This window comes from Oncorhynchus nerka, linkage group LG7 (genome assembly GCF_034236695.1).
Source record: "Oncorhynchus nerka isolate Pitt River linkage group LG7, Oner_Uvic_2.0, whole genome shotgun sequence".
Classification (NCBI taxonomy): Eukaryota; Metazoa; Chordata; class Actinopteri; order Salmoniformes; family Salmonidae; genus Oncorhynchus; species Oncorhynchus nerka.
This window is the reverse complement of record NC_088402.1, coordinates 36,165,428-36,193,379: the sequence shown is the minus strand read 5'-3', so window position 1 is coordinate 36,193,379 and position 27,952 is coordinate 36,165,428. Positions and strand designations below refer to the sequence as shown.

Genomic DNA, 27,952 nt, shown 5'->3' with positions numbered 1-27,952 from the left:
AAGCAAAGATAAATGACAGTAAATTACTTTAAGACATGAAGGTCAGTCAATGCAGAAAATGTAAAGAACTTTGACAATTTCTTCAAGTGCAGTCGCAAAAACCATCAAGCGCTATGATGAAACTGGCTCTCGTGAGGACCGCCACAGGAAAGGAAGACCCAAAGTTACCTTTGATGCAGAGGATACGTTTATTAGAGTTTCCAGCCTCATTGCAGCCCAAATAAATGTTTTACAGAGTTCAGGTAACAGACACATCTCAACATCAACTGTTCAGAGGAGACTGCGTGAATCAGGCCTTCGTGGTCGAATTGCTGCAAAGAAACCACTACTAAAGGACACCAAAAAGAAACACTAGCAATGGACATTGGACCGGTGGAAGTCCAAATTTGAGATTTTTGGTTCCAACGGTGTCTTTGTGAGACGCAGAGTAGGTGGACCAATGATCTCTGCATGTGTGGTTCCCACCGTGAAGCATGGAGGAGGAGGTGTGTGGGTGCTCTGCTGGTGACTCTGTCAGTGATTTATTTAGAATTCAAGGCACACTGAACCATAATTGGCTACCACAGCATTCTACTGTGATACGCCACCCCATCTGGTTTGGGCTTAGTGGGACTATCATTTGTTTTTCAACAGGACAATGAGCCAATACACCTCCAGGCTGTGTACGGGTTATTTAACCAAGAAGAAGAGTGATTAAATGCTGCATCAGATGACCTGGCCTCCAACAATCCCCCGACATCAACCCAATTGAGATGGTTTGGGATGAGTTGGACCGCAGAGTGAAGGAAAAGCAACCAACAAGTGCTCAGCATATGAGGGAACTCCTTCAAGACTGTTGGAAAAGCATTCCAGGTGAAGCTGGTTGAGAGAATGCCAAGAGTGTGCAAAGCTGTCAAGGCAAAGGGTGGCTACTTGGAAAAATGTCATAAAATATATTTAGATTTGTTTCACACTTTTTGGTTACTACATGATTCCATATGTGCTATTTCATTGTTTTTTTCATGTCTTCACCATTAATCTACAATGTGTGTCCAAACTTTTGACTGGTAATGTAGGTGCCAATGTGTTTTTCCATGTGTTTATTCCACAAATTAGGCCTATTAATTTAAGTAAACTACATTGGGAGACATTTTGGGACTATACGAAGAATTGACAAATTAAATAAATACAACGTTTTTGGGTGGAGTTTTCCTTTAAATATTGATCTGCTGGGAAAACTCATACTCCCATGGTTCTTCACTCTCACTCCTCTCACTCTCGCTGTAGTAGTGACCCCTTAGATTCATTGTCTTCCGAAAGGTGGCGTCACTTCTACGTGACGCAAGTACTTCAAATGTCCTGTCTTGTGGGACGTGGAACTCATTAGTGCTCGGAATTGCCAGGGACCTTACGATACGATATTATCACAATACTCATGTGCCAATAAAATATGCGATGCTCGCGATTCTACATTAATTTGCGATTCGATACTGGGATTTTATTGCTATTCGATGTTCCAAACATCAAGAGAACGCCATGAGAAAATGAGTTTTGTTCAGTCATGGAAATAAAAGCACTAGACACAAATTGGCTCTCTATTTAAAGTGAAGATGGAGAACAAGCTATAATGGGGAAAATACTGGAGTCTTATTTCAGGCATTGGTATTGTCAAAACAATACAAGATGAAATATCATCAAAAATGATATCCCGATATGTAACTGTATCGATTTTCCCACGATCACTCGAACTCATCCTAAAATCTTTGTATTCCAGAGCGTCCGCCATTCCAAAATGAAAACATAGTTACTAATTTGTGATATCATGTCACGTATACTCCCTCTCAGGCCTCTAGGTCATCAGGCTGCTGATTATTCCACACACCTGTCACCATCGTCTTGCGCACCTGTACCTCATGACACTCACCTGGACTGCATCACCTCCTTGATTATTTTCCCATTAACTGTCACTCCCCTTGGTTCTTTCCTCAGGTGTTATTGACTCTGTTTTCATGTAGGTGTGTTTGTGTTTCGTGTTCATTGTTTCTTTTATTTATTAAAACACTCACTCCCTGAACTTGCTTCCCGACTCTCAGCGCACTCATTACAGAAAAACACCTCACCTAAAGGAAGCGTTTATTTTATATATATTTTTTGTGTCAGAGTAATGACGTCGGGTCCGAACTGCTACAGGCTCTCATACCTCAACCAGATCACCAGGCTTCCCTGCGTCAGGCTCTCATACCTCAACCAGATCACCAGGCTTCCCTGCGTCAGGCTCTCATACCTCAACCAGATCACCAGGCTTCCCTGCTACAGGCTCTCATACCTCAACCAGATCACCAGGCTTCCCTGCTTCAGGCTCTCATACCTCAACCAGATCACCAGGCTTCCCTGCTACAGGCTCTCATACCTCAACCAGATCACCAGGCTTCCCTGCGTCAGGCTCTGATACCTCAACCAGATAACCAGGCTTCCCTGCTTCAGGCTCTCATACCTCAACCAGATCACCAGGCTTCCCTGCTACAGGCTCTCATACCTCAACCAGATCACCAGGCTTCCCTGCTACAGGCTCTCATGCCTCAACCAGATCACCAGGCTTCCCTGCTACAGGCTCTCATACCTCAACCAGATCACCAGGCTTCCCTGCGTCAGGCTCTCATGCCTCAGCCGGATCGACAAGGCTCCCCTGCCTCAGCCGGCATGTCGGGCTTTCATGCCTTAGCTGGATCGCCAGGCTCCCCTGCTTCCACCGGCTTGTCAGGTTCTCATACCTCAACCGGATCGCTAGACTCCCCTGCCTCAACTGATTTGTCAGGTTCCTGCTCCCCAGTTGACTCCACAAGTTCCCGTGCCTCAGCTGGCGTGACAGGTTCTCGCACATCAGCAGGTGTGACCGGTCCACTCCTGGTCCCCGGGTTCATCCCCTTTGAAGGCATCTTGTGGCTGGAGCTGCGCATCCGGTGAGGGGGTACTGTCACGTATACTCCCTCTCTGGCCTCTAGGTCATCAGGCTGTTGATTATCACACACACCTGTCACCATCGTCTTGCGCACCTGCGCCTCATGACACTCACCTGGACTGCATCACCTTCTTGATTATCTTCACTATATCTGTCACTCCCCTTGGTTCTTTCCTCAGGTGTTATTGACTCTGTTTTCATGTCGGTGCATTGTTTCTGTTTTGTGTTCATTGTTTCTTTTATTTAAAACACTCATTCCCTGAACTTGCTTCCTCGTTACATATCACTGCGCTCTCGCATGACTCTCCATGAAATAGGCAGACCGACTAGCTAAATTATTACAAACTTTGTGACCGTGATTTAATAGTTTGCAATTGTGAGAAAATAAAAACAAGGCGGTGGCTATCTCCTGCAAAACTTACTTGACCAGCTGCTTAGCTAACTATTGTAGCTAGCTTACTGACATAGCTGACTAGCTAGCTAGCTCTGCATAAACATTTCTTAGCCTTTTTAAATGAACCTAAAGTTGTAGACTTGTGGCCCGAAATTTAAGAGGAACTGTTATCAGAAATCAGTCTGTAGATCAGCATGTTTCCCCGTGATCGCTAACGTTGCTTTATATCGTTGGGTAGGCTGAGCACAACAGCTGACTCGGGAGGCTACTGCAATGAGTCGCTGCAGAATAGCTCATCCCTGAACACATAATAAAGAATTAGCACTACTAAAGTATCTTGCCAACTAGCTTTTTTTGGAAGATTCAACAATGTGTGTTAAGCACTAAGTTAGTAGCGGGTTGGTCAGCAGCATTTCACTGACTGGCTCAGATAGCAAGCTAATGTTGTAAAAATGTATGCTAGCTTTTACTACCCATAGTCAAATCATTGAAGCAAAATAATCTTTAGCTAGATGTAAAATGGTGTGACTTCCTCACAAAAAAAACATCAACGTTATTTACATTTTTTAAAATCTTAGATTTATTCTGATGGTTTTGAGGGAGAAATCCAATTTTATTGGTCACATATACATGGTTAGCAGATGTTATTGCAAGTGTAGCTAAATGCTTATGCTTCTAGTTCTGACAGTGCAGCAATATCTAACAAGTAATCTAACAAGATGCAATAGGTGGTATAACATACAGTATATACATATGGGATGAGAATTGCAAGATATGTAAACCTCATTATTAAGGTGCCATTTATAAAGTAACTAACTATTTGTTAGTTGCAACGCAGGACATTTTAAACTTATAGTGTATTTTAAATTTAAAAAGTCTTCTGATGTTTGTAATTTCCACTTTGAAATTTCTAACTTCATTTACCCTTATGGAAAATGTATCAACCCCTACAAAAATGTCTATTAATTATAATCCACAAAAAAATAATGACTTTTTCCTGTTGCTGCAGGATTATTTTCATGCTATAGCAAACTGTATCAAATTAAGATCTCACATCTGTAGGGGAAACATTGTTCATTTGTCCAGATGGGAGATGAGGAGGTAAGGCAGACCCAGATCCCTTCTGTTCAGCCCTCTGAGACGGGGAGAAGGAGACATGATTAGATGGGTCTCAGGGTGTCCGGTTACCTACAGCCTATACTGTAGTCTCCCAATGAGGCGGTGTTGAGATGCTGCACCACCTCAGGGAACCTGATCCTGATTCTGCCAGCTGTCATTAGTTGCACACAGGAAATGAGGACATATTGGATAGCACTTCATTAGAATGGTCCCTCACAGATGAGGTCTAGATGCTCAAACTGTCAACAAACAATGTATTTTTTTTTAAAGCAAGGGAGACCATATCATTCAAATGCCTTTATTTGTATGGAATGTCCAATGGAACAAAGATGAAAAACTCTGACTTGTTTCGGCAGCTTGGCCTTCGTCAGGGAGTACACAGATGTATGTTGTACTCCCTGACCAAAGAGCACCTTCTATTTACAAAAATGCCTACCATTGTGTACCCTAGCAGTGCTTCCCTTCCTTATTTTTACTACAAACTATTGGTTTAATTTAGTGATTGATAGACTGCAAATTATTTAATGATAGGCCTAATTACTTGTTAAAAACAGTCTAACTACTGACTAAGTACTGTTTGTTGTGGAAGGTGGTGATAGACTGGGTGGTGATATAATTGTTTTTAAGAGGGAATTTGTCTGTAAAAAAAAAATCAGATATGGCCTTTTATCCTATTTGAAAAGACTCCTGTCCTACATATCGACAATAGGATTTCATGGTTTGGTTTATTTCAAGTTGAATTCACATTTGTTGACAACTCAATCCAATGGCAACCAAAATTGGATGTTAATCTGTTGTCTATGTGGGTAGTTACTTTCTGGATAAAGTTACATAAGGGTGATAGCGTAGATGTAGCCTACACAGCCTTAGGCGATATGTTTTACCGGCTTTAGACTGCGTGCCTTTCATTTCAGAATTATATAAGCTTCCCTTACTCTACTCTTTCTATGACGGAGATGCATCCGGAAATATTGTGCCTATTGCCAGGCTATACGATACTAGGATTATCACCATGTTTTAGCACCGTTTCAGCCTCAAGCTCCACCAATTTCACCTACAATTGTATCAATCAGCAAATTGACACTTATTCTACTAAAAGTATACCATCAGCAAATTGATACTTATTGTAATCTCTGTGTAATGGCACTATCATTGTTTGAGCGACACAACATTAGCCTGCCAGGCTACCACTAATTACATGTGAAAGATGCGCTGTCTGAGAAATTAGATGGACTTGGATGAGATGGATCATATGTATTGGACATGTTGACTGTATTTCTTTAGATGCTCTCACTTGGGTATTTAACCCTTGTGTCGTTCCAGATGATTTTACACACTGCGCTTGACAGAGAGACAGACAGAGGGTTGGATGGAGAGAGAGAGTCTGAGCTGACTACCGTGATAATCTAATCCCTGTCGAGAGTGCTTTTTTTAGAGAGCAAGTTAATGCTACCGGATTATACTCCTGTGTCCCCCACACCAACCAATCCAGGCTGCAGAGATAGAGAGAGAGAGGTCTGTGCTCCGCTGTCAGGCCCACCAGGAAAATAGAAACGCCACCTCATATACACAACATCCTGGAATTGCTCAAAATCGTGCCTTAAACTCGCGTAGGGGTGCTATACAATGCGTTTGGAAAGTATTCAGACCCCTTTCGTTTCCCCACATTTTGTTATGTTACAGCCTTGTTCTAAAATGGATTCAATCTACACACAGTATCCCATTAAAAATGTATGTTGTTCTGTCCTTGAGCTGTTCTTGTCTATTGATGTTCTGCATTATGTCATTCTGTATGTTTCATGTTTCATGTGGACCCCAGGAAGAGGAGCTGCTGCTTTTGCAACAGCTAATGGGGATCCTAGTAAAATACCAAAATACAACGTAGTGAAAACAGGTTTTTAGTAATATTTGCAAATGTATTCAAAACAAAAACAGAAATATTTGATTTACATACAGTGAGGGGAAAAAAGTATTTGATCCCCTGCTGATTTTGTAAGTTTGCCCACGGACAAAGAAATGATCAGTCTATAATTTTAAGGGTAGGTTTATTTGAACAGTGAGAGACAGAATAACAACAAAACAATCCATAGAAACGCATGTCAAAAATGTCATAAATTGATTTGCATTTTAATTAGGGAAATAAGTATTTGACCCCTCTCAATCAGAAAGATTTCTGGCTCCCAGGTGTCTTTTTTATACAGGTAACGAGCTGAGATTAGGAGCACACTCTTAAAGGGAGTGCTCCTAATCTCAGTTTGTTACCTGTATAAAAGACACCTGTCCACAGAAGCAATCAATCAATCAGATTCCAAACTCTCCATCATGGCCAAGACCAAAGAGCTCTCCAAGGATGTCAGGGACAAGATTGTAGAGCTACACAAGGCTGGAATTGGCTATAAGACCATCGCCAAGCAGCTTGGTGAGAAGGTGACAACAGTTGGTGCGATTATTTGAAAATGGAAGAAACACAAAAGAACTGTCAATCTCCCTCGGCCTGGGGCTCCATGCAAGATCTCATCTCGTGGAGTTGCAATGATCATGAGAACGGTGAGGAATCAGCCCAGAACTACACGGGAGGATCTTGTCAATGATCCCAAGGCAGCTGGGACCATAGTCACCAAGAAAACAATTGGTAACACACTATGCCGTGAAGGACTGAAATCCTGCAGCGCCCGCAAGGTCCCCCTGCTCAAGAATGCACATATACATGCCCGTCTAAAGTTTGCCAATGAACATCTGAATGATTCAGAGGACAACTGGGTGAAGGTGTTGTGGTCAGATGAGACCAAAATGGAGCTCTTTGGCATCAACACAACTCGCCGTGGTTTGGAGGAGGAGGAATGCTGCCTATGACCCCAAGAACACCATCCCCACCGTCAAACATGGAGGTGGAAACATTATGCTTTGGGGGTGTTTTTCTGCTAAGGGGACAGGACAACTTCACCGCATCAAAGGGACGTTGGACGGGGCCAGGTACCGTCAAATCTTGGGTGAGAACCTCCTTCCCTCAGCCAGGGCATTGAAAATGGGTCGTGGATGGGTATTCCAGCATGACAATGACCCAAAACACACGGCCAAGGCAACAAAGGAGTGGCTCAAGAAGAAGCACATTAAGGTCCTGGAGTGGCCTAGCCAGGGATTTTAAACAGGTGTCCTGACTCTCTGTGGACACGAAAGATCCCATGGCACTTATTGTAAGAGTAGGGGTGTTAACCCTGGTGTCCTGGCTAAATTCCCAATCTGTCCCTCATACTATCGCAGGCACCTAATCAGCCCCAGTTTACAGTTGTCTCATTCATCCCTCTCCCCTGTAACTATTCCCCAGGTTGTTGATGGGTCATGATGGGTGTTTTCTCCTATATTAAACGTTTAAATCCCAGCCCCCGTCTCCGCAGGAGGCCTTTTGCCTTTCAGTAGGTTGTCATTGTAAATAAGAATTTGTTCTTAACTGGCTTGCCTAGTTAAATAAAAAAAATGAAATGTGCGTTTTGCATGTGTTTTCTTCATTCCTTCAACTTCCGTGCTCAAGATACCTCCCTGGCTTACCTCCAGCACATTGCAGAGGTGTAGCAGGCCTGGAATGTTAAAAGGCAGCTCATTGAGCAGCTCATCACATGCTATCAAGTCCCTGTGTATTTGTTGTGTAACAGGGAGGGAGAGTTGAACAAGGAGGGCGATGGGAGTGTGATGTGTGTTTGCTGTCTTTCCCTCCAAAATGCACGCGCCCGCCCGCCCACACACACACACACACGCACACACGCACACACGCACACACACGCAGCAGCAGCACCACACCAGCTGCCGGAAGCCTTAAGGGCCAGACATGCTGTGTGTTTGCATGAGTGCACATTTGGCACCTCTTATGCCATAACATAATGCTTAAACAAAGCATGAACAATGAGACTTCATCCTATGTCTTACTCTTATTTTAACAATCACCTTTTTGCTTTTTTTGTGGGATATATTACTAGATCTTTTTTTTGTGGATTTGGGAGAGTGGTGTTATGGGAATGGTGACCAGACATCCTTCCTCATATGTCGGTTTTGCTGATTGAAATCTATAAACAGTATTTCTAACACTCCCATTGTGTGGAACACACCCATACAAAGTGAATTTATGTAACACATCTATATACAGCGTTTCTTACACAACTGCACTGTTTTTCGTACAAATGTACCATGTTTTTCTGACCCGTATACACGGTGTTTGAGACACATCTACAGTGTTTTCTGACACACCTGTATCCAATATTTCTTACGTGCTGTATCTATCCATGACAGTGTTTATGCATGTCATTAAGCAGCATTTTAGACAATGCGTGTAACATATCTACACACAGTTCTGACACATCTATAAACAGTGTTTCTTTCTTACCTAGACATACAGTGTTTCATACATCTGTTTCTGACATGTTTCTACACACAGTGAGTCTGTGTTTCTTGCACGTCTACACACGGTGAGTCTGTGTTTCTTGCACGCCTACACACGGCGAGTCTGTGTTTCTTGCACGCCTACACACAGTCAGTCTGTGTTTCTTGCACGCCTACACACGGTGAGTCTGTGTTTCTTGCACGCCTACACACAGTGAGTCTGTGTTTCTTGCACGCCTACACACAGTGAGTCTGTGTTTCTTGCACGCCTACACACGGTGAGTCTGTGTTTCTTGCACGCCTACACACGGTGAGTCTGTGTTTCTTGCACGCCTACACACGGCGAGTCTGTGTTTCTTGCACGCCTACACACGGCGAGTCTGTGTTTCTTGCACGCCTACACACGGTGAGTCTGTGTTTTGTATACATCTATAACACAGTGTTTCTGACACGTCTTCACATAGTGGGCCTCCGGTATGTGGATTAGTCAGTGTGGCGGATGCTCGAGCTGCAGTACGGCCTGGTAAACAAAGCCTCATTTAAACGGCCTCTACACTGTGACCTAACCGCAACAGACGGCTGTCACCCTCGTCGCTTCTGTAGACAAAATAGGGACACTTTAGGACCGAAGAGGGTCCCTTTGTTATCAAAGTGGAGGCATCCCCCAGCCTATCTCTCTATTGCTTAATTTACTATTCCTCTCTCTTGTATTTCTAAGTGGTATTGTCTCCTGTTTTGTCTGCTATTTTATACCTTCCACCTACAAAACAATCAGGGTGAAACCTTGGGCTCCCGAGGGACGCAGCGGTCTAAGACACTGCATCTTAGTGTGAGAGGCGTCACTGTAGTCCCTGGTTTGAATCCAGGCTGCATCACATCGGCCATGATTGGGAGTCCCACAGGGCGGCGCACAATTGGCCCGGCGTCGTCCAGGTTTGACCGGGGTAGACTTATATCTCCCTCACTAACTTTAAGCATCAGATGTCAGAGCAGCTGACCGATCGCTGCAGCTGTGCCTAGCCCATCTGTAAATAGCCCATCCGACTACCTACCTCATCCCCATATTGTTTATATTTACTTTTTTTGTTGCTCTTTTCTACTTGCACGTCATTATCTGCATGTCTATCACTCCAGTGTTAATTTGCTAAATTGTAAATACTTGGCTACTATTGGCCCATTTATTGCCTTACCTCCTTACTCCATTTGCACACACTGTATATAGATTTTTCTGTTGTGTTATTGACTGTACTTTTGTTTATCCGACGTGTAACTCTGTGTTGTTGTTTATTGTCGCACTGCTTTGCTTTATCTTGTCCAGGTCGCAGTTGTAAGTGAGAACTTGTTCTCAACTAGCTTACATGATTAAATAAAAGGTGGAAAAAAAAGTTTAAAAAAATAATTTGTTCTTAACTGACTTGCCTAGTTAAATAAAGGTAAAATAAAACAATTATAACACTGGGATGCATTCACCCAATCCCAAATTGACCCCTACCCTCTATGAAATGAAACAATTAGATGGGTGTAAGCAATACCATAATAACTGCCCCTTGCCCTTTGATAAACTCACAGGAATGTTCACCTCATTGTGTACGCCTATCCAATCCTTACAGATCTAGGACGGACTGGGGCAGAGTTTCCCAAACTCTGTCCTCAGTGCCCCAAGGGATGCATTTTGGTTTTTGCCCTAACAACTAGACAGCTCATTCGAATGATCAACGGTTCATGATTGGTTGATTACTTGAATGAGCTGTGTAGTTGTTAGGGCAAAAAAACAAAAGGTGCACCCATTGGGGCACTGAGGACAGAGTTTGGGAAACTCTGCCCTACTCCGTCCTAGATCTGTAAGGATTGGATAGGCGTAGGGGGCTAGAGGTTGATTTGGGATTGGGCAAAACACTCATTTGGAACACTGACAGAAGCGCACTGTATAGCATAACATTAGCATAGGGACGGTCACATGCTAGCACTAGTGGCTGTGTTGGCACAGTTTGCGGTTGGTTGAGAGAACTTATGTGGATGACTTCAGCACGTACTCACGTACTCAGACATGGGTGTACTGGTGCGTGCACACAGCCACACACATACATGTATTCACTTACTGTCGCTCTCTTTCTCTCACTCACCACACACACACACGTGTATACACACACACACACACACACACACACACACACACACACACACACACACACACACACATATACATACACACACAGGCTCTTAGCTCAGCAGCAGAGCCCTGGCCATGGGGAGTTTGTGCTGAGCTGGTTTGGACGTGAGTACAGCTGACTGGACATGGCTATTCATCTGTCAAAGAAAAGAGGGGGAGAAAAGGGAGAGGGAGAGAGGGTCTGTAAAGAACAAATTCAGCCCAGAGCAACATGTTTGGCATTCTGCGCCTGTGTGTGTATCCTCCATTGGTTTATCCTGTTTTTTTGTTCCTATGTGTGTGTGTGTGTGTGTGTCTAAAGCATCACACTTCCAGTTTTATTTATTGAATGTTATATCAGCTCTGTTTTCATTGAATGTGTTATCTAGCTAAACTATAGCCTATATCAGGGTTCTCCGACTCTGTTCCTGGAGAACTACCCTGCTGATGGTTTTTGCTCCAACCCCAGTTGTAAATAACTTGATTCAGCTTTTCAACCAGCTAATTATTAGAATCCGGTGTGCTAGATTATGGTTGGAGTGAAAACCTACAGGATGGCAGCTCTCCAGGGACAGTGTTGGAAACCCCCAGCCTATAAGTTCCTTCATGGAGACCAATCGAGGGAACACTGCCCCTCATCTTCAATAGAGCTTACCTCTTTGAATGGTTCGACACAGAGTTAATATATCTTTAGAGGCACACTTACAATTCGTTTTGAATTGTAAATACTGCAGATTGTACGTTTTTGCACTTAGTTTCTATTGGCATGCTGTCTATTGCACAAACCAATGATCATTCAAGATCACGGTCTTCTCTATTAGGCCCATTTCTGTTTAGTTTAGGCTTTCGAAGAACACAGAGATTCATATGAACAGTGACTAATAAAGAAACAGCCAGATGTCAGAGAGGTCGGAATACACAACACACTCTGTCAGAAGTCTTCTCGCTCCACTAAATGACACAGCATGTGTTTAAACCCCCTCAAAGAAAGCCTCTTTTTGTTTTGTGTGTGTTTGTGGGTGTTGGAGTGTGTGTGTGTGTGTGTGTTTGTGGGTGTGTGTGTGTTCTATTCAGGAAGGTTTGGTGGAGTTGTTTAGTTTCTAAGTATGTCTAGATGTCTGTCTTACATTTTTGTAGCTTGTTCTCATTGGTCCAAAATGATGGGAGCACTATGCTGAATTGAATTTGAGAGTTTCAAAAACGATGAAGCATATAGGCTAGTCAATGTTGCTATATGTATTTGTAAGACCCAAGACCTAACAATTCCCTCAAGAGTGCCTAGTTGGAAATACTATCTATACACACACACACAGACACACACACACACACTCGTTACGTTATTTTATCCTCGTGGGGATCTAAATGTATTTCCATTCAAAATCCTATTTTCTCTAACACCTAACCCGTAACCCTAAACCTAACCCCTTATCCTAACCATAATTCTAACCGTAATAGTGAACCTAACCCCTAACCATAATTCTAACCGTAATAGTAAACCTAACCCCTTACCCTAACCATAATTCTAACCGTAATAGTAAACATAAACCTAACCCCTTACCCTAACCATAACCCTAACCGTAATAGTAAACATAACCCCTTATCCTAACCATAATTCTAACCATAATAGTAAACCTAACCCCTTATCCTAACCATAATAGTAAACCTAACCCCTTACCCTAACCATAATTCTAACCGCAATAGTAAACCTAACCCCTTACCCTAACCATAATTCTAACCGCAATAGTAAACCTAACCCCTTACCCTAACCATAATTCTAACCGCAATAGTAAACCTAACCCCTTACCCTAACCATAATTCTAACCGCAATAGTAAACCTAACCCCTTACCCTAACCATAATTCTAACCGCAATAGTAAACCTAACCCCTTACCCTAACCATAATTCTAACCGCAATAGTAAACCTAACCCCTTACCCTAACCATAATTCTAACCGTAATAGTAAACCTAACCCCTTAACCTAAGCATAATTCTAACCGTAATAGTAAACCTAAACCTAACCCCTTACCCTAACCATAATTCTAACCGTAATAGTAAACATACCCCTTTCCCTAACCATAATTCTAACCGTAATAGTAAACCTAACCCCTTACCCTAACCATAATTCTAACCGTAATAGTAAACATAACCCCTTACCCTAACCATAATTCTAACCGTAGTAGTAACCCTAACCCTAAACCTAACCCCTTACCCTAACCATAATTCTAACCGTAATAGTAAACCTAACCCCTTACCCTAACCATAATTCTAACCGTAATAGTAAACCTAACTCCTTACCCTAACCATAATTCCAACCGTAATAGTAAACCTAACCCCTTACCCTAACCATAATTCTAACCGTAATAGTAAACATAACCCCTTACCCTAACCATAATTCTAACCGTAGTAGTAACCCTAACCCTAAACCTAACCCCTTACCCTAACCATAATTCTAACCGTAATAGTAAACATAACCCTAAACCTAACCCCTTACCCTAACCATAATTCTAACCGTAATAGTAAACATAACCCTAAACCTAACCCCTTACCCTAACCATAATTCTAACCGTAATAGTAAACCTAACCCTTACCCTAACCATAATTCTAACCGTAATAGTAAACCTAACCCTAAACCTAACCCCTTACCCTAACCATAATTCTAACCGTAATAGTAAACATAACCCCTTACCCTAACCATAATTCTAACCGTAGTAGTAACCCTAAACCTAACCCCTTACCCTAACCATAATTCTAACCGTAATAGTAAACCTAACCCCTTACCCTAACCATAATTCTAACCGTAATAGTAAACCTAACTCCTTACCCTAACCATAATTCTAACCGTAATAGTAAACCTAACCCCTTACCCTAACCATAATTCTAACCGCAATAGTAACCCTAACCCTAAACCTAACCCCTTACCCTAACCATAATTCTAACCGTAATAGTAAACCTAACCCCTTACCCTAACCATAATTCTAACCGTAATAGTAAACCTAACCCCTTACCCTAACCATAATTCTAACCGTAGTAGTAACCCTAAACCTAACCCCTTACCCTAACCATAATTCTAACCGTAATAGTAAACCTAACTCCTTACCCTAACCATAATTCTAACCGTAATAGTAAACCTAACCCCTTACCCTAACCATAATTCTAACCGCAATAGTAAACCTAACCCTAAACCTAACCCCTTACCCTAACCATAATTTTAACCGTAATAGTAAACATAACCCCTTACCCTAACCATAACCCTAACCATAATTCTAACCGTAATAGTAAACATAACCCTAAACCTAACCCCTTATACTAACCATAATAGTAAACCTAACCCTAAACCTCAAATAGCATTGTCCTCATGGGGACGAGGGAGAATTCTTCTTGTTTTACTATACCTGTGTGGACCTTTGGGGATTTTAGGTCCCCACAAGGGTAGAAGAACCAAACACACACACACACACACACACACACACACACACACACACACACACACACACACACACACACACACACACACACAGGACTGATGGCCTCCACTACCATCTGTTGCCTCCTTTCGCTCTGACATCATCCCACCATCCCCCTATTGTGTTAACCCCTCATCACCCGGCCTTCACCTTAACCTCTTAATTACCACTAACCACCCCCCTCCCTGTCCCCCCCACCCAGAGACACTGTGCCACTCGGTCCGTGTGCTAATCCGTCAGCGTCTGCCCTCAACACCTGCCGCCACACTCGTCTAACTCAACTCCCATTCTGGAGCCCATGCCAGTTTCTTCTCTATTTCGCCCGGTAGAGCGCGCACAGCGAAAAGCCCAAAGCGGCGGGCACACACACACACACACATGCTGAGACACACACACATGAACGCATGCAGGCACGCACACACACATACATTTACATTTACATTTACATTTAAGTCATTTAGCAGACGCTCTTATCCAGAGCGACTTACAAATTGGTGCATTCACCTTATGACCTCCAGTGGAACAGTAGTGCATCTAAATCTTTTCAGGGGGAGGGGGGGGTGAGAGGGATTACTTTATCCTATCCTAGGTATTCCTTAAAGAGGTGGGGTTTCAGGTGTGCACGACACCACAACCTTCATTACAGAATCCCACTTCAACACTTTGCAGCACAGTGCTTGCTGGTGAATTAGGCAGTGGACTCGTAGCGGGGCGGTGAGACCCCTTTTTCCAACTCCCGGTTCACGTCCTATTAGACCGCGACAGTTTCGCCCACCATGCTAGGAGCCCCGTCAGTCGTGATGCTAGCTAGCTTTGACCAGTCCAGGTCCAACTTCTCCATGGTTTGGCACACTTTGTCAAAAATATCCTCTCCCGTTGTAGTCCCTTTGAGACTTTGGAGGGCTGCCAGCTCCTCGCATATCTCAAAGTTTGCGCTAACTCCACGAATAAAAATGAGCAGTTGCGCTGTGTCTTGCACGTCCGTGCTCTCATCCAGTGCTAATGAAAAAAGTCAAATTCTTTCGTCTTCTGCTGCAGCTGGGCATATACATTACTCCCGATTTCTTCAACGCGTCTGGTGATTGTACTCGCCGACAGACTTACGGCATTAAATGCATCTTTCTTCTCGGGACACACCTCCTCCGCGACAGCATCCATACATTTCTTAACAAACTCTCCGTCAGTGAAAGGCTTACCGCTTCTTGCTATCAGTTTAGCAACCCGAAAGCTGGCCCGAACGGATGCCTGGTTCAGCTGAGCTTGGCGTACAAATGTATTCTGCTGAGATAGTAGTCCACTTTTTAGCTTTGAGAGTTTGTCTGCTCGTATTTGGCCTTGCAAGCTATCGTACTTGTCTTTGTGACGGGATTCATAGTGTCGGCGAAGATTGTATTCTTTGAATACCGCCACCGTCTCTTGACAGATGAGACAAACAGCCTTTTCTTTGCATTGAACAAAAAAAAAATTGTTTGTCCACTGCAGGTTAAATACCCTGCATTCTGAATCAATTTTTCTCTTACCTAACCTTTTCGCCATTATTCCGTTCTCTCCGCGGGCCGGAGTTTGGTGACCACTGATCTAGGGTATTGCGCAAGGTTAAATTGAGATCCTCAGTTACATGCGCACACACACACACACACACACGGCTGAGAATAGATAGGTCTCTTTTGTCATCGTCGTCCCCAACTCCACTGCCCTCCCACCCCCAGACATCTTTTGCTGGGCGCTGAAGTGTAGGGCGCTGAGCCCATTGTCCAACAATGGCCACCGTAGGACCCCAAGGACCCCCTGGTGATAGGTGGAGGGCGAGACGTGAGGAAATGTGACAGTTCTGGTGCAGCTGACACAATGGTGTTTCTTTCCCGCAGGCTGCCTGCCCTGCGTTGGCTTTAAGAGAGCCTGGGCACTTCTCTCCCTGTTGTAGTTTTCGAGAAGGAAACCAACATCGTCTGCTGTGGTCTGGAAATTACTGCCAATTACTTGGCTGTAATGGATGTGTGTATATCATCCACAGAAATAAAAAGCAACTTGGAACCGATGCCCCTTCGCAAAGATAAATGCTTATCTTAGACATGAATAATGATTTTTCTGAAGATGTTTGATATAGGAACACATTTTTGTTTTATTTGACTTTAGGTGATCTAGTGTGCTGGAGGTTGATTACGAAAACAGATTTATCATATGTTCTTGTGATTATACTGACGCCACCTGCCCCTTTTCATCATTTCTTTGCCTCTGCTTTTCTCTGTGTGTCTTCTAGGAGTGAGGTTAACTACTGTTTGTCGATGATGGCACATTTAGTCATTTCCCTTCATATTACTACCACTCTCAATGTGACCTTGGCATCCACTGACAGTATTGGGATTGTGTGAGTGCGTGTGTATGTGTGTGTGAGTTTCAGTCTGCATGTGTGAGTGTGTATGACTGTGTGTGTGTGTGTATGAGATGGAGAGAAATAAATGTAGTTTGTTGATAATGGCGTATTGATGGGGTTTGGAATGGACTGGCCCTGAGGCCTCATCCTGACTGGTCAGGACTGAATGCACCTCTTCATGCTTCACTAAACACACTCAATTAAGGCATGGGGAACAAAGGACACGAGCGCACACACACACACACTTTCAGTATAAGCTTCCTTTAAGGACAACCGTCAATCATCCTGTTCGGGACAATAGCCATTCCAAAATCAGTGTCATGCAAATTCTCGCCCTCTCCTCTTTCTTACACACACTGTTACATTTCTAAAACTGAAATATGCACAGACGTAACACCCTCTTACGTTGTGACAGTGAAACATACACAGTGAGAAACGGACTATGTAGAAAGTCGTTTTTTTTAGTAATAATGCTTATACTTAAACACGTTGCACTGGGGCCCAGTGGGAGAAATTATTTCAAATGATTGCAAACTGTTGTTAGGGTGTGTTAAAAATTATTTTATTAACTGAGCATACCAGGGAACGGGATGTGTAAGTTTTTATTTATTAGCAACCATCATTCTAAAGAGGCTAGTCCTTTAGTGTCACGCCCTGACCTTAGAGAGCCTTTTTATGTCTCTATTTGGTTTGGTCAGGGTTTGATTTGGAGTGGGCATTATATGTTCTGTGTTCTGTGTTTTTGTATTTCTATGTTTTGGCCGGGTATGGTTCTCAATCAGGGACAGCTGTCTATCGTCGTCTCTGATTGGGAATCATACTTAGGCAGCCTTTTCCCCTTTTGTCATTGTGGGAAGTTGTCTTTGTTAGTGGCACTATAGCCCTGTAAGCGTCACGGTTGTTTTTCGTTTGTTGTTTTGTTGGCGACATTTACTAAAATAAAAGTAAAATGTACGCTCACAACGCTGCACTTTGGCCTACTTCTTTCCATGGTCGTGACATTTAGACAAAGTTGCTTTGTTGTTGATGACTGTGGCATGATAGCATTTCCTCTCTATTTGACCTCCTGGTGACTGTGCCAACTGCGTTCTTTCTGTCTCTGTCTGTCTCTGGGTTGAAAATATAGCAGATGTCAGTTACTGCATTGGTTGTGTGATTATTATATAACCTATTATTAGATTCTAAATGTTTTCTAATAGTTTCTTCTTGTGTTTTCAGGTGTTTTTCAATGATCATCTCTCCAGTCTTAATGTTGGTTAAAGAAAATCCCTCCAACAACAGAAGGAAAGCAATATCTACAAACATGTCCCCCATCGCAATCACTATGAGAACCTTATGACTTTGGAACGCACGGGTTAGTTCTCTTCGTCAGGGATACTTGAGCTACCACAGCCCTGGGGCCGGAAATGGAGGTGGAGCCGACGCAGGAGCGGGCGGACCAAAGCAAGGCCGACGCTGTCAAGAGTGACCAGGAGGAGTACGATGCGACGGTCTCTCGCCACAACTGTGGCCTCTGTGGACGGGGCTTCCCTCTCCTGAGCTCGCTGTCCCAGCACATGCGCAGGCACACTGGGGAGAAGCCCTACAAGTGTCCCTACTGTGAACACCGGGCTGCACAGAAGGGCAGCCTGAAAGCCCACATCCGCAGCCACAAGCTGGGCCTGCTCAACCGGAGCCTGGGCAAGTTGGACTGTGAGGAGGGGGTTGGGGAGCAAGGACAAACACAGGGGGACCCTAAGAAACTGGATAGTCCCGCCGACAACCTCGCCAATGGCACCTCGGCCAAGAAGCACAAAGTCAATGGCAAGACGAAAAGCTCCAAGAAGAAAGGTGAAGAAGCAGTCGTCCAGGATGACGGCAAGGAGGACGAGCCGCAAACCATGACTGAGGGCGACTCACTTCCGGGAGGGACCTTCTGGGTGGACAATGGGGACGGTGCGGGTTCCTTTCCCTGCGGCTCTTGCAGCCAGGTCTTCCCCCAGGCCCTGCTCCTCAAGGCTCACATGAAGAAGCATCGAGGCTCCCTGGACCACGGTTGCCGCATTTGCGGCCGGCGCTTCCGCCAGGCCTGGTTTCTCCAGAGCCACATGCGGATTCATCGGGCCAAGAGCCAGCTGCGGGGTGGGAGTGGCGACAGTAGTGAGTCCCAGACCACCCTCAACGGGGTCACCCGGGAGCCGGCGTCCCTGGTGAACGAGGACTGTCTCTACGAGCTGTGTGCTGGCTGCGGCAACTTCTTCTACGACCGCAAGACCCTCCGGCTGCACGAGAGGGTCCACAAGCAGAGCCACACCCCCAGCAAGCCGCCACAGCAAGACCCCGGCAACAGCTCGTCGTCACCTGCCGCCAAGAGGCGCTTCCTGGAATGCCTTAACCTCAGGGCAGCCGGGGCTGGAGAGGCAGCTGTAGAGGGGAATCTTGGAAGACGGATCCCCGAGCTGGACCCGGTATGCAGTTACCAGGCCTGGCAGTTGGTCACCAGAGGATGTGTGGTAGAGGTGACAGATAAAAGCCTAGGCTGGGAAGAGAGGCTGGTGGATGCCGAGGTGGCGTTTGCCCGGGAGAAGGGCGAGTATGTGCCTCTGAAACAGGAGAAGCGGAAGAGGCAGCTGGCCTCGTCCCAAAGAAAGAAGAAGAAAGGGGCCCAGGATGTTGTCATTAATGGTGGCAGCGGTGGGATCTCCCACCAGCAGGGTGACAGTAGAAATAGCCACACCTTATTAAATGGGCTCAGCCCAGAGACGTTTGGGATATTGCAGAAACAGAAGGTGAAATATGGCCATCAGTCCATCAAGCCAGCCACTAAATCAAACTCTGCCAGTCAGCCCAGCACACCAAGACAAGAAGATTCTCTATCTTCCTCTTCCATAAAGAGGAATAGTATCAAGGACCCAACCTATGAAGGTAAGACCAAAAAAATGCCTAGATTAGCAACAAGAATTTTATTTTATTTAAATGACATGACAACGGGCATCTTGGTCGTATTCACACTTAAAATCCTGATTGAAAAGGGAACATTTTGTTTACTACTACAGCAATAACAATGACCCCCCCAAATTTCAGACATTACCTTACCAAATTCCATTCCCATACTATATTCTTTGATGTAAATCACAGTTTTCAGTGTGATTCAGTCATGTTTGTTTTGGTTTCTATTGCTACTCAGTCCTGAGTTATGGTCAATCTATTTCCACGTGGTAAAAGGGAGACCTCACCTCGTGTTGATTCATCAATTTACACATCTTAGCATAACTAAACGCCTCTGTGTATGTGGGCACATGTCTCTCCCGAGCTGCTGAGGTATGTAGCATACTTAGCATAGTAGACTGCAGATTGAGCAGTATGTCAAACAGGGACCTGTTCTTATGTTATGGTTTAATTGTCTGTATTCATGTACAGCAACTGATTATTGGAGACAAGACAGTCTGAAAAGTGATGCTGCTTTGACTGTTAAACTCTGTGACAGGATAATAAATGGTTCCCTTCAGAGTCCTCTTGATAACAGTATTAACCAAGAACCGGAAGTACATGGTAAATATGCCCATATCGAGCAACTCAGAAGTTTGTAATAGGCTTTTCATGTTTGAAATTGCACTCATGACATTGACAAGCAAAAGTCATAGATATAATTATGAATTCTGCAGCACTTTCAGTTCAGTTTTCCAGTTAAAAACTGGACTTCAGTTGCCATGGAGCAGTACTCATACAGGTAAAATGTGTGTTTAGCAGTTGCCTTTAGGTTGCCACTGCAAATTAATTGGTGTTATGGCACCATCGTGTGGCATAGATTGCCCATTACACCCTTCATCCTACATAAAGAAATATGAAAGGCCTTTACATCTGGTACTTTGCTGAATGGGGCATAACCCTTTCTGTACCATTCATATAGGTAAATGACCTATGGAGAGTAGCATGACAATGTACTCCTTTCTCATCCACGTGTTTGTTATATCATATTAGCACTTATTAAATCTTCATACTTTGCTGAAGCTCATTTTCTTAAAATGACTGTTTTTCAATATGAGCTTAGTCTAACTGTACTCTGCAATCCACAGATACCAAGCCATACCTCTGCGAGCACTGTGACTTCCACACCAGTGACCCCTCTTCCTTCACGTCCCACATGCACAAGCATCACAAGGACGTCAGGGATGCACATCATCACATACTGGGAGCTATTATGGAAGAACCAAGCCACGGCGCTCCCAAGGCCTCAGGTTATGTGGAATATCTCCGGCTGAAGAGCACACTGCTCAGCCAGCCCTACACAAATCCCTACGTCTGTCCTCCTGGCCAGGAGAGGGCGGCATCAAGCTGCCAGTCGGAGAAGTCGAGGAGCCTAAAAGTCAAAGGGCAATCCTCCCAGGATGCCATCATCTACGCCAGTCTCCTCAACCTGTCTGCCCCGCCCGATGGCCAGGAGGAGGATGGCGGTGTGAATCCTGTGGCAGCAGTGTCTGAGGGTAAGCTGGTCAGACACCAGTGTCCGTTCTGCTCCCACACAACCCATTACCTGGAGGTGCTGTGGATCCACCAGCGTGTGGCCCACAGGGTGGATAGTGGCAGCTCCCTGGCCCCCAAGTGGGCCCCCTGCGTCACCGGCTTCAAGGGCCCCAAGGCTGCTGGACGGCGCACGGGGCCCCCGCCCTTTCTGGAGGGCAAAGACTGCCCGGCACTCTCAGTCCCCCGGGCCCAGCGCACACAAGCCCCGGGTTCCACCGCCACACAACCTTCAGGTGGAGGCACCAAGAGGCCAAAGACACACACAAGCAGTACAACTACTACTTCCCAGCCCAACACCAGCCAGGCCATGGTGTCAGTGTCGCGTACCTCTACAAGGTCTCCCCCTGGTGGTGGGAAGTCACTCCTACCTCAAAAAAAGAAGTCGAGCCGCCCAACCCATATGGAGGAGGTGGCAAATAAGAGCGTCCGATCTAAAACGAAAGCCCACCGCAAAGCTCCTGCCGCTACCACCACCGCCTCAACCATCATTCAAGGCTTCTCCCAGCAGTCGACAAGCAGCCCCAAAACCGGACATTATCGGGCGGCTGCCGAGGGAAGCCTGCTTCCGCAAGAGGGCCTCGGCTTTATTCTGGCCAGGAACCATGGCTGGGCCGACCACGCGTCCCATCTCACCCCAGACAGAACTCACCCCCACCCCCAGCCCCACCCACACCCCCACAGCCGTCCACGGGATCCACCTGCAGCCCTGAAAGGTCAAGACCTTTGGTCAGTCACAAACATGTTTGGGGCGCAGGGCAGCAGCGGGTACCTGGCACCCACCACCCTCCTCGGCCACGGGAAGAGGGAGTCGACTGCTGGGAACAGCAGAGACACCCCGATGGACATGGGCATCCTGGGTCTGTTGAAGAACTACAGCCCCCACGAGCTGGCAGCTCTCTACCAGCACTGGGGCTTTGTAGATCCCAGGCTTGACCCACAAGGTAAGGAGGGATTGAGTGTTGGGTAATGTAGTCCATTAATTGGCAGTGAAAATGGTTTTATAATGTTCACCACAGCCCTACATAATTCAGCATGTATACAGACACACTGCGAGGGAGAGAAAGATAGACAGACATTCACAAAACTGACCATGTCCTTTACACGGTACAGTAAGGTCATTTTGAGAGTAGCAACTCTAACCTGCAGCTTGTCGTCGTAGATATCATCATCATCCTCTTTAGCCCTTTGAGTCACATTTAATAACGTGACCTTTACAAATATTTATATATATATATTTGTCCTCCACCTTCTCTTTTTCTGTGAGTGTTTTGGCATGAATGCTAATAGCTTTTGGGAAACATGTTTACCAAGGCCGACAGAAGGACATGTTTCTGTCGGTGATAGTACCAGTCAAGGAATAGGTCTCTGTCTAGTGTTGACCTGTGTGTAGGTCCTGGGGTGGTGTGTGTGTGTGTATATGTGTCAGTATGTGCATGCATGGATCACAGTGACACAGATGGGGTGTGTGTGTGTGTGTGCGTGTGTGTTTAAGTGTCAGTATGTGCATGCATGGATCACAGTGACACAGATGGGCTGTGTGTGTGTGTGTGTGTGTGTCTGAGTGAACGAGAATGATAGAGGTGGCAAGTCCACACACACACACACACACAGTAAATTCCATGGCCAGGACATCAGAGAGACCTGACACAATTGGAGTGACAGTGGGGGGAAAGCTCAGCAAGCAAGTACAGGGAAGGAGAGCGAGACAGAGGAATGAGAGGGAGAAACAGGCAGTGAAAGAGTGACCCAGTGAGAGAGATATACAGACATAGAGAGAGAAAGAGCGAGAGGAGTACACCTGACATGTGACACGGGAGCGCTGGCCAAGGGCACATCAGAGGCCCGGCAATTTAATTTGCAGTAATTTATGCGCTACTTCCCAGGCAGCCAGGGGGTGGGTCAGGGCTGTCGGGAGGTACACCACAACGATTTGGTACGAAAGTTGCCATCCACTGCCCTAAAGGAAGCTCCACCCCCCAGATTAATGGCACATCAGATGTACTAATTAGCCCTGTACTTTGTGGCTTAGGTGGTCTAGCGGTTGGCGTCGCCGCTTCTAGCACACATGTATACCTGTGTCTGCGCGGATTCAAATCTGACCCACAACCCCTTGACACTGACTCCTATTCTTTCCACGCTATCACGATATGACTTAATTCTGTTCAATTACATTCTGGAAGAATAACACAATAAACTAACTAGCCAGCTACTGTTTTTGCACAATACATCCCCGCTGTGTGAGATAATTGTCACTATTTTCATAAATGGAACAGGTTAGCTTCCTATCAAACACTGCAATTAGAGCTAGCTGGCTCGCTAACTGTGACTAACAGGTCAGCTGCAATGTAGGTCAGCTAGCGAGCTAGCTAGCATTTCCTTCATAAATGAAGCAAACTATCTAGCTAGCTATCAACCTAGAAGAATAGAGGCAAGAGAGTGGTGTTGAACTACCAGACAGCTTTGTTTATAAACATTCTGATTTGGTCTTTACTCATTCTAAATAATTGGATTTGTGCAAGCATAGGCTGACTGGACTGGTGCGAGTACAGATTTGCACACGTACACTAATGATGAAAAACCATCAAAAAAGTAATTTACATTTCTTTACGAAGTGTGTTTTGTTGTTGTGTGTGTTTGCATGTCTGCCCTTGTATATGATTTTGTCCTTGGATGGCAGTCCTTCAACTTTGAACAAACACATTTGCTTGTGACACTGACCTGTGAAATGTTTTATACATTATTAATCAGATGTCAGTTATGGGGATGTAATTGGTGTGTGTGTGTGTGTGTGTGTGCATGCTAATAAGATACCGGGCCACCAAGCACAGTGACCATTGATCCTCTGTAGCTCAGTTGGTAGAGCATGGTGCTTGCAATGCTAAGATAGTGGGTTTGATTCCCGGGACCACCCATACGTAAAATGTATGCACCCATGACTAAGTCGCTTTGGATAAAAGTGTTCCGCTAAATGGCGTATATTATAATTTGAACACAATTTCAATAGGAGACTAAAAAATAGAACAAGCAGAAAATCCATCACTTTCTCCCCTGCGTGTCACTCCAAGGCGATATTAACCTGAAATCCAAATGGAATATTGCCCTGGAAATATAGAACCAGTACCTTAACTGACTGTTGCTTTATTAAGTTCAGTTTTTTGGTTGTGAAGGTCTTGGGATTCTAAAGTGTTGCTATGTCTCTTGTTTCTACAGGGATACTGCAGTACAACGGACATTTTGAAAACGAAGTCCATTCCTCCACAGAGGCCTCCAAACAAGTATGGTACTTTTTGTTTGGGTTTTGTTTCGCTGTGACCTTTCTCCCCTTTTTATAATTCCTCACCTGTGCCAGAGTCTGGTTGAGTGCTAATGTTCCCCTATATGTCCCCTGGCCCAATTTATCTATCTGGATTTCAGCTATAGAATCTCCTTACTGTCTGTGCTTCTTTTACATGTGTTTTTCTCTCTTTGCATTCCCGCTATCCTGTCAATAACAAAAATACTAAAGGTATTTAGACCTTTAAAAAAAAAAAATATCTCGCCACTCCTTTCTGCTCCGAGAATCCAAAAGAGAAATCAGTGTTTGAAACACTAAAAGCGAGGCAGTGATACTTGGGCGTCTGTGTCAGACGGCTCTTTCTCGGGCTCGGTACGAGGAGCTGACAGGAAAACAAAAACATCTTGACGCCCCCCTCGGGGTAAACAGTCGTGTGTCTCCATATGGCATGTCAACATCCTGCCAATCATGACCACATGCAGGCCCTCCTGGACACTCTCTACCTGCCTGTCTGTTCTCTTTACTTACTTTGTCTTCTACTGTTGCCTTTGCAACGTGTGAGACGTGAGGACACATTGACACACACCGAAAGATGAACTCACGCACTCTTGCACAAACTCTTGCACTCTTGCACATTCGGAAACACACAGTCGGAGTTATACTTGCACACACACAAATACACTCATAGAAAGACAACTGACACTCAGCAACACGCGCGCACACACAAACGTGTCTTGGTGTGATCTGTGATCTGACTCCATTTTGCCCCTTGTCTCTGTCCTCTGCAGGTGATCAGCTGTTCCGCTACTTCAACAGCATCTCTCAGGAAGGGGACATGAAAACTCCACTTCCCAAAATGCACTGTTGCAAAATGAAAGGCCTGCAGTCTCTCACAGGAACCAAGCCATGACTACAGGAGCTCTTCACTTTAGGGGCCCAATTGTCTCAAGGGACACTCTTTGTTTACAACTAACTAATCAACCCGGACAAAAGGAGTTACCATAACATGCGGATGTGACAGAGTGGAAATTCTTCCCCAACTGGAGTGGAAACTCACAACCGTCTGCACTGTAACTCAACAAGCACCGTCAATGTGTCGGACCCAGAACGGCTAAGGCATTTCTACATCCAGAGCAACAGAACTTCTCAGGAAGGCAGTAGCGATGCACTGAACCATCTGCTACATCACCCACTCGGCTTAGATCACAGGAGGTTGGTGGCACCTTAATTGGGACAGACTGGTTCATGGTAATGGCTGGAGCAGTATAAGTGAAATGGTATCAAATACATGATTTCCATGTGTTTGGTGCCAGTCTGTTCGCTCCGTTCCAGTCATTATTATGAGCTGTCCTCCCCTCAGCAGCCTCCACTTAGATGTTTCTGTGGTGAAAGTATACTGATCTAGAGATGGTGCAGTTGGGTTAGATAACTGATCCTAAATCAGTTGTTAAAGGGCATGAAACCAGGATCCCCCAGGAAGTTTTATGTCAACTTTAAACCCTTTAAATCCATGTCAGAGAAAACAAAAGAAGCAAAGACTGAAAGTTTCATGTTGTAACCCTCCAGAGAATTGTTAGAAAAGGGTGAAGTAATCGGATTGGTATGTGTATTTACTGTGAATGTGTGTTAGTGTTTTAGTCATCTGTTTATTTGAGCTTTTGGCACTTTTTTCTGTGGTATTTGGAAACGGTTTGGATTGGTCAGGTCAGCTCACACCAGCAACGTTACTACCTACCTTTTTAAAGCTGGAATCCTTAATGGTGAAACAGCCACGTCCGTTTGTGATATTACCACGGCAAAGAAGTTTTCACTCGGACATCATTGCGCGATGCTCCCCAGGCTCTGCTTCGTCCCAAAACAACTAAAACTATAACAAAGGCTGTGGGGCGGACAGTTTCCCCAACTTATTATTCCATCTTTAAGCAACAATAATGAGGCAGCTGTTTGTGACTTACCAGCCATCTCCAGCCATGTTTACATGAACAGCAAGCTAGACTCTGCTGACCTGGGATGTGGTGGAGGGTAAATGCACGTAAACGTCGGCAGGTAGCCTCGGCAGGTAGCCTCGAGGTTAGACTGTTGGGCCAGTAACAGGGGACGCAAGCAGAGAGAGGTTAGTACAGTGTTTCCCAAACTTGGCTTCGGGGCCCTATGTGGGTTCCCCTGAGAAAATCTGTACTAATCTTATTAAACAACTTTAAAAACAAAAAAACATTGTTCATTATTTCTCCATGTCCTACCTTCCCTATAGGCCTACATTAAAATGCCATCAACATGCAAACAATACAGTTATGAAAATGTCATACGTTATAGTTTGTATAGGTGGTTGTTCGTCTTATCTCGATCGCCCACTGGAGGTCATAGTTTAACCACTTTTTTTTTTACCTCTACATCACAGCTTCTGAATAGCACCTAGATGGAGTATGTATGTTCTATTTTAGTTATGTTGCGTTAAGTCTGTATGTCCACTCAAGTTGATATCCCAACGTTGAAAGACTGGCTTCTCCGTGTTTTTGCAGTGTTTTATTTTGGTGTTTTGCTGAATCACTGAGTATCTCTGTCTTAGAAATGGCTTCTGCAGTGTTTTCAAGTTATTTTAGCTGCCCACAAGGAAGGAAAGCCATACATGTTAAACAGTACCAATCTGATGTTCTTTCTTCGTTATTTATCGATTATTATATGATAGTTATCCACCTTGATCGATTGTCGTATGTAAAAAAAAATATATGATTTGAAGTCAATTATAAAATGGCCGACTTTTGTAATAAGAAAAGGTTGGTGTTTTAGAGGGACGTATTTCTCAGAATGCTTCATGAAGACTAGCCGTGTTTGCTAATGGCAAGTGCTCAGATATTCTTTTAGGACTTTAGATGGTGGGGTTGTATTTTCAAAGTATTTATATGGCACAATACCTGTTAGTACAAATAAAACTTGCTATATTTACATGGGCATGGTTTTGGTCATTTTGTTATCCTTGAGGCTCTTTCATCAGCCTTTGAGGTGATATGTTTATGACACATGATTGATTATGTAACATGAAAATAGTTGTTTAACAGTGCTTAGTAAAGCCCTCACCAATTTATTATTTCTAAATTAGCTGTTTTATTAGAAAGTAAAAAGTGTTACCGAGCAATCTGGAAGGAATTTGACATTCGTTTTTTGAGAGGACAATCCAGGTGTACAAAACATTAGGAACACCTTCCTAAATTGAGTTGCACCCCCTTTTGCCCTCAGAACAGCCTCAATTTGTCGGGATATGGACTCTACAAGGTGTCAAAAGTGTTCCACAGGGATGCTGGCCCATGTTGACTCCAATGCTTCCCACAGTTGTCAAGTTGGCTGGATGTTCTTTGGGTGGTGGACCATT

General features: G+C 44.6%; 1 protein-coding gene across 2 annotated transcripts in view; it reads left to right on the top strand.

Annotated features, from left to right (window-relative positions):
• The window catches only part of LOC115131529 (zinc finger protein 516-like), a 36,716-nt gene extending 9,188 nt beyond the window's left edge, over positions 1-27,528 (top strand). Inside the window, exons 1-5 of one of the 2 annotated variants that reach the window (XM_065020462.1) lie at positions 17,659-17,759; positions 18,027-19,712; positions 20,864-22,252; positions 24,522-24,586; positions 25,374-27,528. In XM_065020462.1, coding sequence (XP_064876534.1) covers positions 18,215-19,712; positions 20,864-22,252; positions 24,522-24,586; positions 25,374-25,424 — 3,003 coding nt within the window. In that variant the 5' untranslated portion in view covers positions 17,659-17,759; positions 18,027-18,214 and the 3' untranslated portion in view covers positions 25,425-27,528. Of the gene's footprint in view, positions 1-17,658; positions 17,760-18,026; positions 19,713-20,863; positions 22,253-24,521; positions 24,587-25,373 lie in introns of those variants that run through there. The other variant, XM_029663317.2, reaches the window with a different exon arrangement.
• Positions 27,529-27,952: the final 424 nt, after the last annotated feature.